The sequence below is a fragment of the Apodemus sylvaticus genome, chromosome 2 (genome assembly GCF_947179515.1).
Source record: "Apodemus sylvaticus chromosome 2, mApoSyl1.1, whole genome shotgun sequence".
In the NCBI taxonomy this organism is placed as follows: Eukaryota; Metazoa; Chordata; class Mammalia; order Rodentia; family Muridae; genus Apodemus; species Apodemus sylvaticus.
In genome coordinates, this window is record NC_067473.1 from 26,789,250 (window position 1) to 26,801,333 (window position 12,084).

Below are 12,084 nucleotides of genomic sequence, written 5' to 3' on the forward strand. Positions count from 1 at the left end.
TTGCTTGAGTTGATTTTATAGCTCCAGAGAGCCAAATAACCCTATTAAAAATGGGCTACAGAGCTAAACAAATAATTTTCACCTGAAGAACTTCGAATGGCTTAGAAACCCCTGAAAAAAATGTTCAACATCATTAGTCATTAGGGAAATGCAAATCAAAACAACCCTGAGATTTCACCTTACACCTGTCAGAATGGCTAAAATAAAAAACTCAGGAGACAGTAGGTGTTAGTGAGGATGTGGAGAAAGAAGAACATTCCTCCACTGCTGGTGGGAATGCAACTTGGTACAACCATTCTGGAAATCAGTCTGGTGGTTCCTCAGAAAATTGAACATAACACTTCTGGAGGACCCTGCAATACCCCTTCTGGGCATATACCCAGAGGATTCCCCTGCATACAATAAGGACACATGCTCCACTATGTTCATAGCACCCCTATTTATAATAGCCAGAAGCTGGAAAGAACCCAGATGTCCCTCAATGGAGGAATGGATACAGAAAATGTGGTATATTTACACGATGGAATACTACTCAGCAATTAAAAACAATGAATTCATGAAATTCTTAGGCAAATGGTTGGATCTGGAAAATATCATTCTAAGTGAGGTAACCCAATCACAAAAGAATACACATGGAATTTAATCACTGAAAAATGGATATTAGCTCAGAAACTCTGAAAACCTAAGACAAAATTCACACATCGAATGACTCCCACGAAGGAAGAAAAAGAAGTCCCTGGTCCTGAAAATGCTCATTCCAGCATTGTAGGGGAATACCAGGATAGAGAAGTAGGAGGGAGTTAATAGGAGAATGGGTAGAGGTAAGAGGGCTTAGGGAACTTATGGGAAGGGGGGAACTGAGAAAGAGAAATCATTTTGAATGTAAACAAAGAATCTTGAAAATAAAATATATATATATATAAAAAGATTCTACCAGCTGATCTGTTCTTACAGCGACCCAAGACCTAGTGTACTTTTAGTCTTCACATATTTCCCTTTTTTAACTTTCTTTATTAGATATATTCTTCACTTACATTTCAAATATTGTCCTATTTTCTGATTCACCACCCCGTGCAAGTCTCATAACCCATCATCCCTCCCCCTCTTCCCAATCAACCCTCTACTGCTTGCCTGTCCCAGCATTCCCCCACACTGCAGCATCTACTCTTTCCAGGCACAAGGGCCTCTCCTCCCTTTGATGTCCAACAAGGCCATCCTCTGCTGCCTATCTGTCTGGAGCCAGGGGAAACTCCATGTGCACTCTCTGGTTGATGGTTTTGTCCCTGGGAGCTCTGAGAGTACTGGGTGGCTCATATCATTTCTCCTCCTATGGTGCTGCAAACCTCTTCAGCAACTTGGATCCTGTCTCTAGCTCCCCCATTGTGGACCCTGTGCTTAATTCAATGGCAGGCTGAAATTCTCCCTGTCTGTATTTGTCATGCACCAGCAGAGCCTCCCAGGTGACAACTATATCCAGCTCCAGTCACCAAGCGCTTATTGGCATCCACAATAGTGTCTGGATTTTGTATCTGTATATGGGATGGATCACTAGGTGGGGTAGTCGCTGGATGGTCTTTTCCTCAGACTCTGCTCCACACTTTGTCTTTATATCTCCTTCTGTGGGAATTTTGTTCCCCCTTCTAAGAAGGACAAGAGTATCCATTCTTTGTTCTTTCTTCTTCTTGAGCATCATTTGACAATGTGAATTGTGTCTTGAAGATTTCAAGCTTCTGAGTGAATATCCACTTATCAGTGAGTGCATAGCATGTGTGATCTTTTGTGATTGGGTTACGTCCCTCAGGATGATATTTTCCAATTCCACCCATTTGCCTAAAAGTTTCATGAATTCATTGATTTTAATAGCTGAGTAGTATTCCATTGTGTAAATCTACCACATTTTCGATATCCATTCCTCCACTGAGGGACATCTGAGTTCATTTCAGCTTCTGGCTATTACAATTAGGGCTGCTATGAACTTAATGAAGCATGTTCCCTTATTACATGGTAGAGAATCCTCTGGGTATATTCCCAGGAGTGGTATAACAGGGTCCTTTGCTAGTATTATACCCATTTTTCTGAGGAACCGCCAAACTGATTTCCAGAGTGATTGTACCAGTTTGCAATGCCAACAGCAGTGGAGGAGTGTTCCTCTTTCTCCACATCCTAGCCAGCACCTAATGTCTACCGAGTTTTTGATCTTAGCCATTTTGACTGGTGTAAGTTGAAATCTCAGGGTTGTTTAGATTTGCATTTCCCTGATGACTAAGGAAGTTGAACAATTTTTTAGGTGCTTCGCAGGCATTCAATATTCCTCAGGTAAAAATTCTTTGTTTAGCTCTGTACCCCATTTGTTAATAGGTTTATTTGGTTCTCTGGAGTCTAAGTTCTTGAGTGCTTTGTATATATTGGATATATATAGCAGGGAGGGTGAGGAACTGGGGATAGCCACGTGAGGGACACAGACAACAGGTAAACATGAGGCTCCCAGTACCCAAAGGGGATGACTTTAGCTGAAATGCACAGAGTAGGGGGAGATAGAACCTGTAGAGACCACCTCCAGTGGATAGGAACACCTCCCCACACCACCACAAAACCTGGGGACTGCCCTCCTTCAAGAGATAGTGCCACCCATTCACTTCAAAATTCTTAACCCAGAAATATACCACTTCCTGCTTACCCCTCCAACAACCCCTCAAAAAACATCTGCCCTTTCCCACTCCCCTTTGCCTGTATGAGGGTGCTTCCCCACTCACCCACCCTCTTCTGCCCCACTGCTTTGGCATCCTTCCATAGGGCATTAACCTGCACAAGACTAAGTGCATCTCCTCCATTGCTGTCCGGCAAGGCCATCCTCTGCTACAATGTATCTTAGGTATAGATACCTCCTGTACACTCCTCCAAGTGAGCAAAAGAAGAGCAGGGACTACAAATAGTCCAGAGACTGAAGGAAAGGCCACCCAGGCACTGCTCTACCTGGGGATACATCATGTCTGCAGACACCAAACCAGACACTGTTGCTGTGGTAAAGAGGTGCTTGCTGACAGTATCCTCTCGTGAAGGTTCTTAGAGAAGTCTGTCCAGCAACTGACCATTGGAGCCAAACATTAGACTGAGCTCAGGGAACCTGGTCTGGGAGCTTACAGGAAAGCTGGAGCAGCAGAGGGGAATTGAAACACTGTTGGAAGAACAGCATCTGCAGCCAGGACCACCTCGTGCTCCCAGTGACTAGACCATAAACAGAGAAGTGTTCAGGGAGTGATTTATACCTCTAGATACATTGTAGCAGAGGATGGCTTTGCCTGACAGCAATGGAGAAGAGGCACTTGGTCCTGTGGAAGTATGATGCCCTAGGGTAGGATGCCCAAGCAGTAGGAAAGGAGAGGGTGGGTGAGTGGGTATGCACCCTCATACAGGCAAAGGGGAGTGGGAAAGGGCAGATGTTGTTTGAGGGGTTGTTGAAGGGGTAACTAGCACGTTTTATATCATTTGAGTTGTAATCGATTGGAATGATTATTAAACAAGTTTTTTTCAAAAAAAAAATACTCATATGCCAGCAATTTAATTTTAACAGTGAAGACTCAGGAGTCAGATGCTGGGGTGAAAAACCTGCCAAGTCAGAGAGGCAGGGAAAGCACCCAGCTGATCTTCATATTCCACACTGTCCTCAATATCTTTCAACTTAAAGACCTTCCTTTGGTTTACTTATATTCATTCCCTTTTAAAGGTTACTTGCTCTACCTCTTGACCTGAAGTTGACCTTATTTGCTTTGCAATACAGGTGTGTGCTAGGGCATTAACCTAGGGTTGAGCCACAGGACAAGAAACTAAAATAAACAGAAAGTTCTTGGGTTAAAGGTCTGTGCTAGGGCTGGGCTAAACTAAAATGTTTTGATTGTTTGTTTTCAGTAAATAACACAATCTTGTAGTTTACAATAAGAACAAATATCCTGCAACATAAGTTAGCAACGGTACCTTCATTATAGAAATCTAGCTCTCTGTCAATTGTTCTGGTTGCTCGCAGGCACGTCTGAGTGAATCATCCTGAGAACAAAATAATCTCAAGTAAGATCAGACCTGGGCTCTTGAAGGTGTTGCACATGGCCAATAGGCACCTAAAAAGCACCAAGCACACCCCTGATCCTTATCACAAGGGATAAATCACCCATCCTACAGTCACATAATGTATTGCAAGATGTCACCATTCCTGACCATGGCTCAGTGTCCTAAGTGCTGCTAAATGGAAGGGTACATGTTAGGGGTCACTCAACAAACCAAACAAACACTGAACCCAGTAAAACAGGGATGGTTTATTGAATGCATTCCTCAAGATGGAACAATCAGGGCAACAGATCAATAATAAACACTACCTACTTCTCAGGGCCAGCTCTGTGTAAAAACCACAAGAGCTCATGCACAAGGGCTGGAAATACTGCCCTATGAGGGCCCTGACTTAAGCTATTTTAGACATAATTGTAATAGAGATCTTGAATTTGATGGGTCTATGGGATGTAAATAGATGTGGAAATTAATAAGATTAACAAACCTCACAACATACAGAAAATTCCATAGGACATGGTCAGTATGACCCTGCTCTGAATCAAGATTTTATTTTGTTTTGTTTTACATCCGTGACTGGTAGGCATATTACAGCAACATTATGAAATAGATGGCTGTGATGTGACAAGTTTGCTACAGATTTGCAAGGGGGAACGGCTTATCAAGAAGAATTGTACCATTAGGAAAGATATCTGCATGACCTCCCATGTTTAGATAAGTTCTGTGGCCTCAACCTGAGCTCCTTGAAAGAACAGAGACTGTGTTTGTTACCTGAAAGGAGGGGCCTGAGCAGTGTTGCTCAGCCTTCTCAGTGCCCATTCCACCTCACTCTGTCCCTGCAGGGGGTCCCCAAGTGTCCTTCCACATTTCCTGTGAACCAGGTCTAAGCACACAAATTCCAGGACACAGTGCTGGTGACCCCCTCATCACTTACACTCCATTTTCCGTGACTGTACATGTGTAAGCAAATGCAGTGTGCTCACTTGTTATTGATGCTCTTCACATCTTACTGAGGGCAGCAATTGCTGGACTACACCCAATTCTCTAAAAGATGTGGGCTCTGGGGAAATGTATTAAGATAAATCTGGGATAGAGGTACATGAACTCTGCCCTGGACTGAACTAAGGAACGTGAGGTGGGAGAAACATGTGTGGTTATAAAGCCCACAAAGTTCACATTGTGTCTGCTTGATTCAGTCTCAGGACATGGAAGTGGAGTATCTCTGATGGCTTCTCTCTAGCCCATTGAAAGATTCCCTGGGCTGTAGCCTCAGCACTTGATACTTCATAATGTGGCACCAGCACTCAGGGAAGCTAGAGATTGGCATTGGCACAGTATCATGCTAGCAGCAGTGCATATTACACAGTTGTTCAGAAAGTGATACCCACTATCCGTCGTTCTTAATGTGGTCCCAGGGAAAGAGAGAACAAAATCTTTAGAAAAGAAAGATCATCTCCACTTCTCCATCTTCCCAGAATGAAAGACTCATAAGGAGAGAATGGTAAGTTCTTTATAATAGACAAGGATTCATAGCTGAGTCCTTGAATGTATGGTATTTTTCAGTTTTGTTTCCTGAAACAGGCTCCCAAATATTCCATGTGGTCCTCTACCTGACTTGCCAAGTTAAATTTGAGCTCAGATATTCCTGCTTCCACTTTCTAATGTGTAGGTTTACAAGTGGGGCTCCTAGGACTCTTAGGTCAGCACTAGTCACTGAGAGAGACCTGGGTTTTCTAATGTTGAGGCCTGTTCCCACCAGTATAGCTACAGCTACTTTGTTCCTTGTCTGCCCCCTATTTCAGATTATTGCTGTAATATGCCAGCCAATCGTTGACTCAGAAAAACAAACTTGTCTCTGAGCAAGGTCATGTTGATCACATCCTGTTATGTTTAGTATGATGTTTGTTAACCTTATAATGTTCCAAAACCTTTATATGGGACACATGAAATTAAGATCCAATATGCACTCTTATATCTGAAAGGGCCTGATCAGAACTGATCATTTCATATGAACTACTACTGCTCCTTTTTATTTTGTTTTGTTTTGTTTGGAATTTATAAGTTGTCAAAGACAGATGTTTGGTGTCATTGCTAAGCATACAAAACCTGAGCTATTGTTCTGATCAAACAATATTAAGGTCTGAATTCAATAAACCTACCCTCTCTGACTGAGATAAGTGTTTGTGTCATTTATGGGGCTAATCATGGACCCAAAAAGAGATGCTAGGCCCTTGCTCTATGCACTAACATATACTATTGTATTTACCTAGAATTTCTACCTGCATGCCCTTATTGCTGTTAAATATATTCTTTTCTGACAGAATCTCATTTTACAGCTTACCGAGGGCTGTAAGCAATCCTCCTTTGGTGACTCTGGTGCACACTTGAGCGCCTCATACTGAGCCTGAGGGCCTTTCCAATGGTGGCTAAAATATTCTAGTTTCCCCTACCAACAGATCTCAGAACTATTGCCAGCACCATGATGACTGCAACTCTCTCTCTACTAAGGCATCTTGGGGCAATTTTAAAATGCTCAGCACCAGATTTTAAGACTGTACCCCCTAACAAACACACACACACATTGCAACCTGCCCTGCAGGAACTGCCTGGATGTGATTTCATGCACCTGTACATGATAAGACAGGAGGACTTTTGACTGCATATTAAACTGGAGAGATTTCTCAGTAGATTTTATTTCTCAGGCTCATATTGCTGATTGGAAAAAATTGAGGTAGGATGAGACATTTTTAAGAAGTTTTTGAAAAGTAAACACTCAGCAACATACATAGGGATGATTTACGTGTTGCCAATCAAGCCTAGAGCAAACCCTGACTTTGGAAAGAGGATGGGTTAAATGGTTTTGCCCCAGGACAGTCTCCAGAACCGGACACCTCAGCTTCCTGTTAGTATAGGGAGAACATTAGCAGGGAGCCAATGTCTGTACCCCATGACATCAGCAGTCCCATCTTGAACATTCCATTGTTTCCTAGAGAGTTCTTGGCATCTTCTGTGATGTCACCAGTGCTGTAGCAACAACACATGCACTGAGGTTTCTCAGACAGTGTCTAGAGGATACATCCATAGACATGTTTGCCAGACTGAGAAAACTTTTTGGGAGAGAGAGGGTAAATGCGAGAGAGGATAGAGAGAGGAAGAAGGAAACTTCCCTTTCTTCTGAGAGTAATGAAGGACAAAGGAGCTGGTCTTGGGGAAGGCACAGTAAGTTTGGGGAAGTGGATGTGCAGGGGTGTCCTGAGCTGGCCTTTCTTACAATGGGGCACAGGAACTGGAACCTCTGGGAAGCAAAAGAATTTTCATGATTATCACAATTCTTGAAAATCAAGGATTTGAGAACATTACTTTCTCCATTTCTTAAGGCAGGAGATGGCAAGGCCAAACCTGTTATGCTGTGAACTCTAAGTCTTCACATTCAATTGGTATTGTGGGTGTTACAGGGGACAGAATGAGAGCATCAGGAGTCACTGAGAGTTTAACCTATGCAAATTTAGGGCAGGGCATCACTGCCCTTCACTCTCATGGCTTCTTTTAGCTTCAGTGGCTATCTGACAGTAGTAGCAGGGAGAGAATTGTGCTCCAGGCCATGACTTTATGTTCTCTTCTCCCTGACAGTTCCCACCCTACCTTTCTTTATCACCAGTAGTGGGTGACAGGCATTTCTATACTATATACAAAAACCTGTCACTGTGGATACACCCAGACTGAGATGTGATTCAATTAACACTTATGTGGTGTTTCGTGTTTCTGTAGGGGAATTGATCAGTGTGTTGATCATGTTCTCACACTGCATGATGTTTTAATCGCATGTCCTATGCCTCGAGTAACTGAGTAGGAGATTTGAACATCTCCAAGCACTCCTGTACTTGTGGACTGTGAATTTGTCATCTAAATTGTGAAACAACATGACTGAGGGCTCTGAAAACAAGAAGCTCCCTGTGTAGATGTTATTAAGCATGGAGAGCCAACTCTGAGGTCATCATAAGCATGTATGTGTAGGGAGACAAAGGACACACCTGTCTGCTTACATATCCTGGTCTCTATACAGTGATTGGAGAGCTGAGATGCACTGAAGATACCTCTCAAGCCTGAACCAAACCCTGTGTGTTGTCTCTGTTCTATGCCTGTTGTCCTTCTATATGGGTCTCAGGGTTGTCTGTCTACACTCTGTGTCCCCACCATGCAAGTTCACTTGTGTTATTCTACCTACAGGGTCTGGCAGGCAGACATCATCCTCTGAAACTGTCCTAAGCAAGAAGCAGGCCAAGAAGGAAGAGGAGAAGCTGACCACAGAGCTGCAGCTCATTACCCAGGAGAGAAATGAGGTGAATGATCGCCTGATCTCCATCACAGAGGAAGCCATGAACAAGAGGTATGCATTGCTCCAAACACAGTGGTGTCAGTCTGGGGTCAGCAATGTAACCCTCGTCTTACTATTTTAAGGTGGGGTTTTCTAGGAAGCTGTACTATCAGAACGTCCCTGTGCCCAACCTCATGTCCCAAAATACTTCTGAGAGGAGAGGGAGTAGCTGAAGCTCGGTCATGTGTGATGTGGAAAATGGCCTCTTTTGATCCTTCCCATGGGTAAGAGGGACCTGTTGTCAGAATGAAGAATTCAGGGATAGAAAGAGTAGAAAATGAGTCCCAGAGTGTATTTGAAAAGCACTTTGCATGAGGATTTGTGAGTTTGTATGAGCTGTGAGTTTGTGGTGAGTGTTTGTAATTGCCTGGCAGGTGACTGAGTACTGGAAGCTCCTGGAAGCAGCTGGAGAGGCCTGGTCCTACATTGTTCATCTCAGTGCTTGACTAGAGGCCTGATGCTCAGCCTGTTCCTTTGTCTATGTGACCTATACTGAGACAGTAATGTTGCATGCAATTCTTCTGCATCTCATTATTGCTCTTTCAGTTTCTATCTCTGTCTCTCTCAATCTCTAACTCTGTTTCCATTTCTCCTTGTATGTGTGTGTCCAAATCTGTGTGTCTGTGTGCGTTCACATGCACCTACCTGTGCATGAATTTTGTATGTTTATATTTCCTTTCACACATTGGAATCTACGGGGTCTGTGTTTTGTCTTGAGGATTTGCCTGTAAGACAGTTTCAAGGTGATGTTAGTACTGAACTCTTGTAATACCCATGTTAATCAACACTGTTCTTTGATTCTGTGGTCACCATTGTCAATACATTTGCATCCCTTGGGCAGACTATAAAGATGTGGTGCTATCTGCTCTCATCAATTGTGTGTAATGTATGTCTCTAAAGTGTAAGTTATTCAGGATTTAGAATCCCAGATGTGAAAACAGGAAATATACAACCACAGGTTTCTAGTGGGCGAAGATCTGTGGCCTGGGCTCTTAACAATATAGCTGCTTAGACTGCATCTCCGGCCCTACTGAGCGAACACAGGGAGCCATGGCACCCTCCACCTGGATGCCTAGCTTCTGCTGCCCCGGAGACAGGAAAACAAGTTTCCACAGCTGAAGAAGATCCCAGTATATAGAATCTAGAATGTGGTTTTCTGGGCATGTGGTAGTACAAGACCCAGCCTGAGACGATGTATTCTTAACCATCCACATTCATGAAATTCTGTGTTCCTGGGAACAGGCCATTCCAGAGGCTGAATCCAATGTATGAACAATTGAAGTTAAAGGAAAAGGAGGTCAAGTCATTTCTTCACAACTTAGAGATGGAGAAGATTGAGGCCCGAGAGAACATCCAGGATCTCAAGAAGGAGATTAACTTCTATAGGTAAGTACCAGTAAGGGAGGCCACCAGCTGTAGAAAGGCCATTTCTGCCTTCCTTTCTTTCTAGACTGGAGAGTGTGCAGGTCTGGTTCTATCCTTCTGATGTTTAGCCAACAGTGTGCCTTAGGATTTTGGACGCACATTTTATAAGTCTGTAAGAGAATGTTATCTGTCCCAGTATTATCAAGGCATACTCAGGATTCTCTAGATAGAAGAGTGACTTAGTTCATGAGAGGGTTATTATGCAGTACTAGGCCTCTGGTACTCAGGCAGGGTTTTACAGACCTGACTGTGATGTAATACAAGGACAGATTGACTTCCTCTTGGTTCTACTGACCTTCTTTGGTGGTATTTGCCCCCTACTAATAGATTTGTCCCATTGCATTGCTCTGTCATGGATAGATGGAGATCCTCGTTTCTTTTGGAGAGACATTGACCCTTATTGGTAAATAGCAATCCTATTTCTTTCCTCAAGTTGCTGTTTGCTGTTTGTGCACCTGCGATCGATGTATTGAGATGTATTGTATTAGTTCTTCATGGGTACTGGAGTCCTGGTGGCATTAATAGGAGTAATCTGTAAGTAGGAATGGGAGGCAGAGGCTGCTGGATCTTACTATACAGAGTGTGCTTTCAGCAACCTGCATAGTCGGCTCCTCATAGAGAAGATGCTTGTGAAGAAGAGAAGGGTCATGCTGATGCGGGAGAGCAAGGAAGTACTTCTTGACTGGTCTCTCATAGAGAAATACTTGGTTGGCTTGAACATGAATGGTAAAGACAAACAGGAGAAGACCAGCAACCTCCAAACCCAACATCAGGTAGGGACAAGCAGCTCAATCAGGCTAATACTGTTTGATACCATTTTTCCATTGGATCCATCTTTGCTTTCACCTAGCACCTTTCTAATCCACATGCTCAAGCAGTCACTGACCTCCTGGAATGTAGTTGTTCATTGTTCTGTCTGTGTGCAAGTATTCTGGGATATTAGGCTCTTGTGAGATACTGAATTGTTGGCAAGTGTACTTTGCTGATCTTCTTGATACTACAGTACAATAAGGGTGACAGATGAATAACCTGTCACATTCCTGTATGTGCTCATGATAGGTGGGATGCCATGCAGAGCTTTGAGCAACTTCTAGGTGCTGTGGCAGAGGTCATGCAAGGGTCATGTGACTTCCCAGTTGTAAAACAACTTGCGGGAATAAAAAAAACCAAATGCAAATATCATTGAGTGATTCTCATTTTCATGGATCTGGGTGGCATGTGGCCTTTTGTTTTGTTTGGGAAACCCAATGAAGTCTCTTCCCATTGCCCATTTATTGGTTTGCACTGATAGAAGTCTGACTGGCAGCTTGTCAGCCTATGTATTTGTGAGTGTTGCTGAATAATTTTCCCTTCCTGCAGTTATAACAGCAACGGTGTTAGTTAAAAGATCAATGATAACTTTCCTGTTGAGATGGTGGGAGCAGCAGCCTGACAGCTGACATTTTTGTCCCCACCAAGCCTCTATCTTAATAGGTTCCTTCTTCTTCCAGGTCCCAGAAACTGTAGCAAGAGCTGAAATTTCCACAGGCCAGGAAGAGGGCCTCATGCAGAATGATTTCCCACCTCAGGAGACCCCTGCAGAGCACCATCCTCAACAACCACATAATTTCTTGGATGAATCTTCCTCTACATAATTCAATTCCTCAGGGCGAATAGGCCCTAACTATCCAGCCAATGAGCCAGCTGATTCAGGATGTCATTCCCTTTCCTGCTCTGACAACACCCCTTGAGAGAGAACTGAGGACTGCCCTGCCACCAAGTGTCCAAGAGGAGAAACAGGCTGTTCCTCTGTGTTCCTAAGAGTGCAGTGAGAGAACTGTGCTTCATATAATTTACTGTTAGACTTTTGGTTGAAGTTTTTTTTTTATTGTTTTATTATTTGTTATGTTATTGGGATGTTATATATTCTTGTTACTACTTTTCATTTTTGCTAATGCTTTTTACTGTTTTTATTAACTGTCATTTTAAAGCCTGTTATTTAAATTTATTTATGAATGAAAATTTGATTTGTAACTCTTGACTCCTTTCTCTTCGAAGCCAATTGGTGCATTTTTTAATTAATGAGTTATTTTATACACTCCATATTTTATTCCCCACCCTACCACGCCTTGTACACCCTCCAACTGATCCATATGCCATTCTTCCTGTTCTCTCCCATCTCCACGTGGATATCTCCACACCCTTCTCCATCTGACCTTTAAACTCCCTGGATCCTATTGTCTCTTGAG

At 43.1% G+C, this 12,084-nt stretch overlaps 1 protein-coding gene across 1 annotated transcript; it reads left to right on the forward strand.

Moving 5' to 3' along the window:
* The first annotated feature begins 7,142 nt into the window (after positions 1-7,142).
* On the forward strand, positions 7,143-11,490 carry LOC127677824 (disks large homolog 5-like). Its single transcript, XM_052172812.1, has 5 exons — positions 7,143-7,275; positions 8,284-8,464; positions 9,674-9,817; positions 10,449-10,629; positions 11,347-11,490. Exons 1-5 carry the CDS (start codon positions 7,143-7,145, stop codon positions 11,488-11,490), a joined length of 783 nt encoding a protein of 260 aa, XP_052028772.1.
* Positions 11,491-12,084: the final 594 nt, after the last annotated feature.

What these genes read in the sequence shown, in the direction of transcription:
- LOC127677824 (XM_052172812.1), top strand. Translation starts at nt 7,143, where the DNA reads ATGTTTGCCAGACTGAGAAAACTTTTTGGGAGAGAGAGGGTAAATGCG. An exon ending in TATGCATTGCTCCAAACACA is followed by an intron (nt 8,465 to 9,673) that starts GTGGTGTCAGTC and finishes TCCTGGGAACAG; the next exon opens with GCCATTCCAGAGGCTGAATC. An exon ending in AAGGAGATTAACTTCTATAG is followed by an intron (nt 9,818 to 10,448) that starts GTAAGTACCAGT and finishes GTGTGCTTTCAG; the next exon opens with CAACCTGCATAGTCGGCTCC.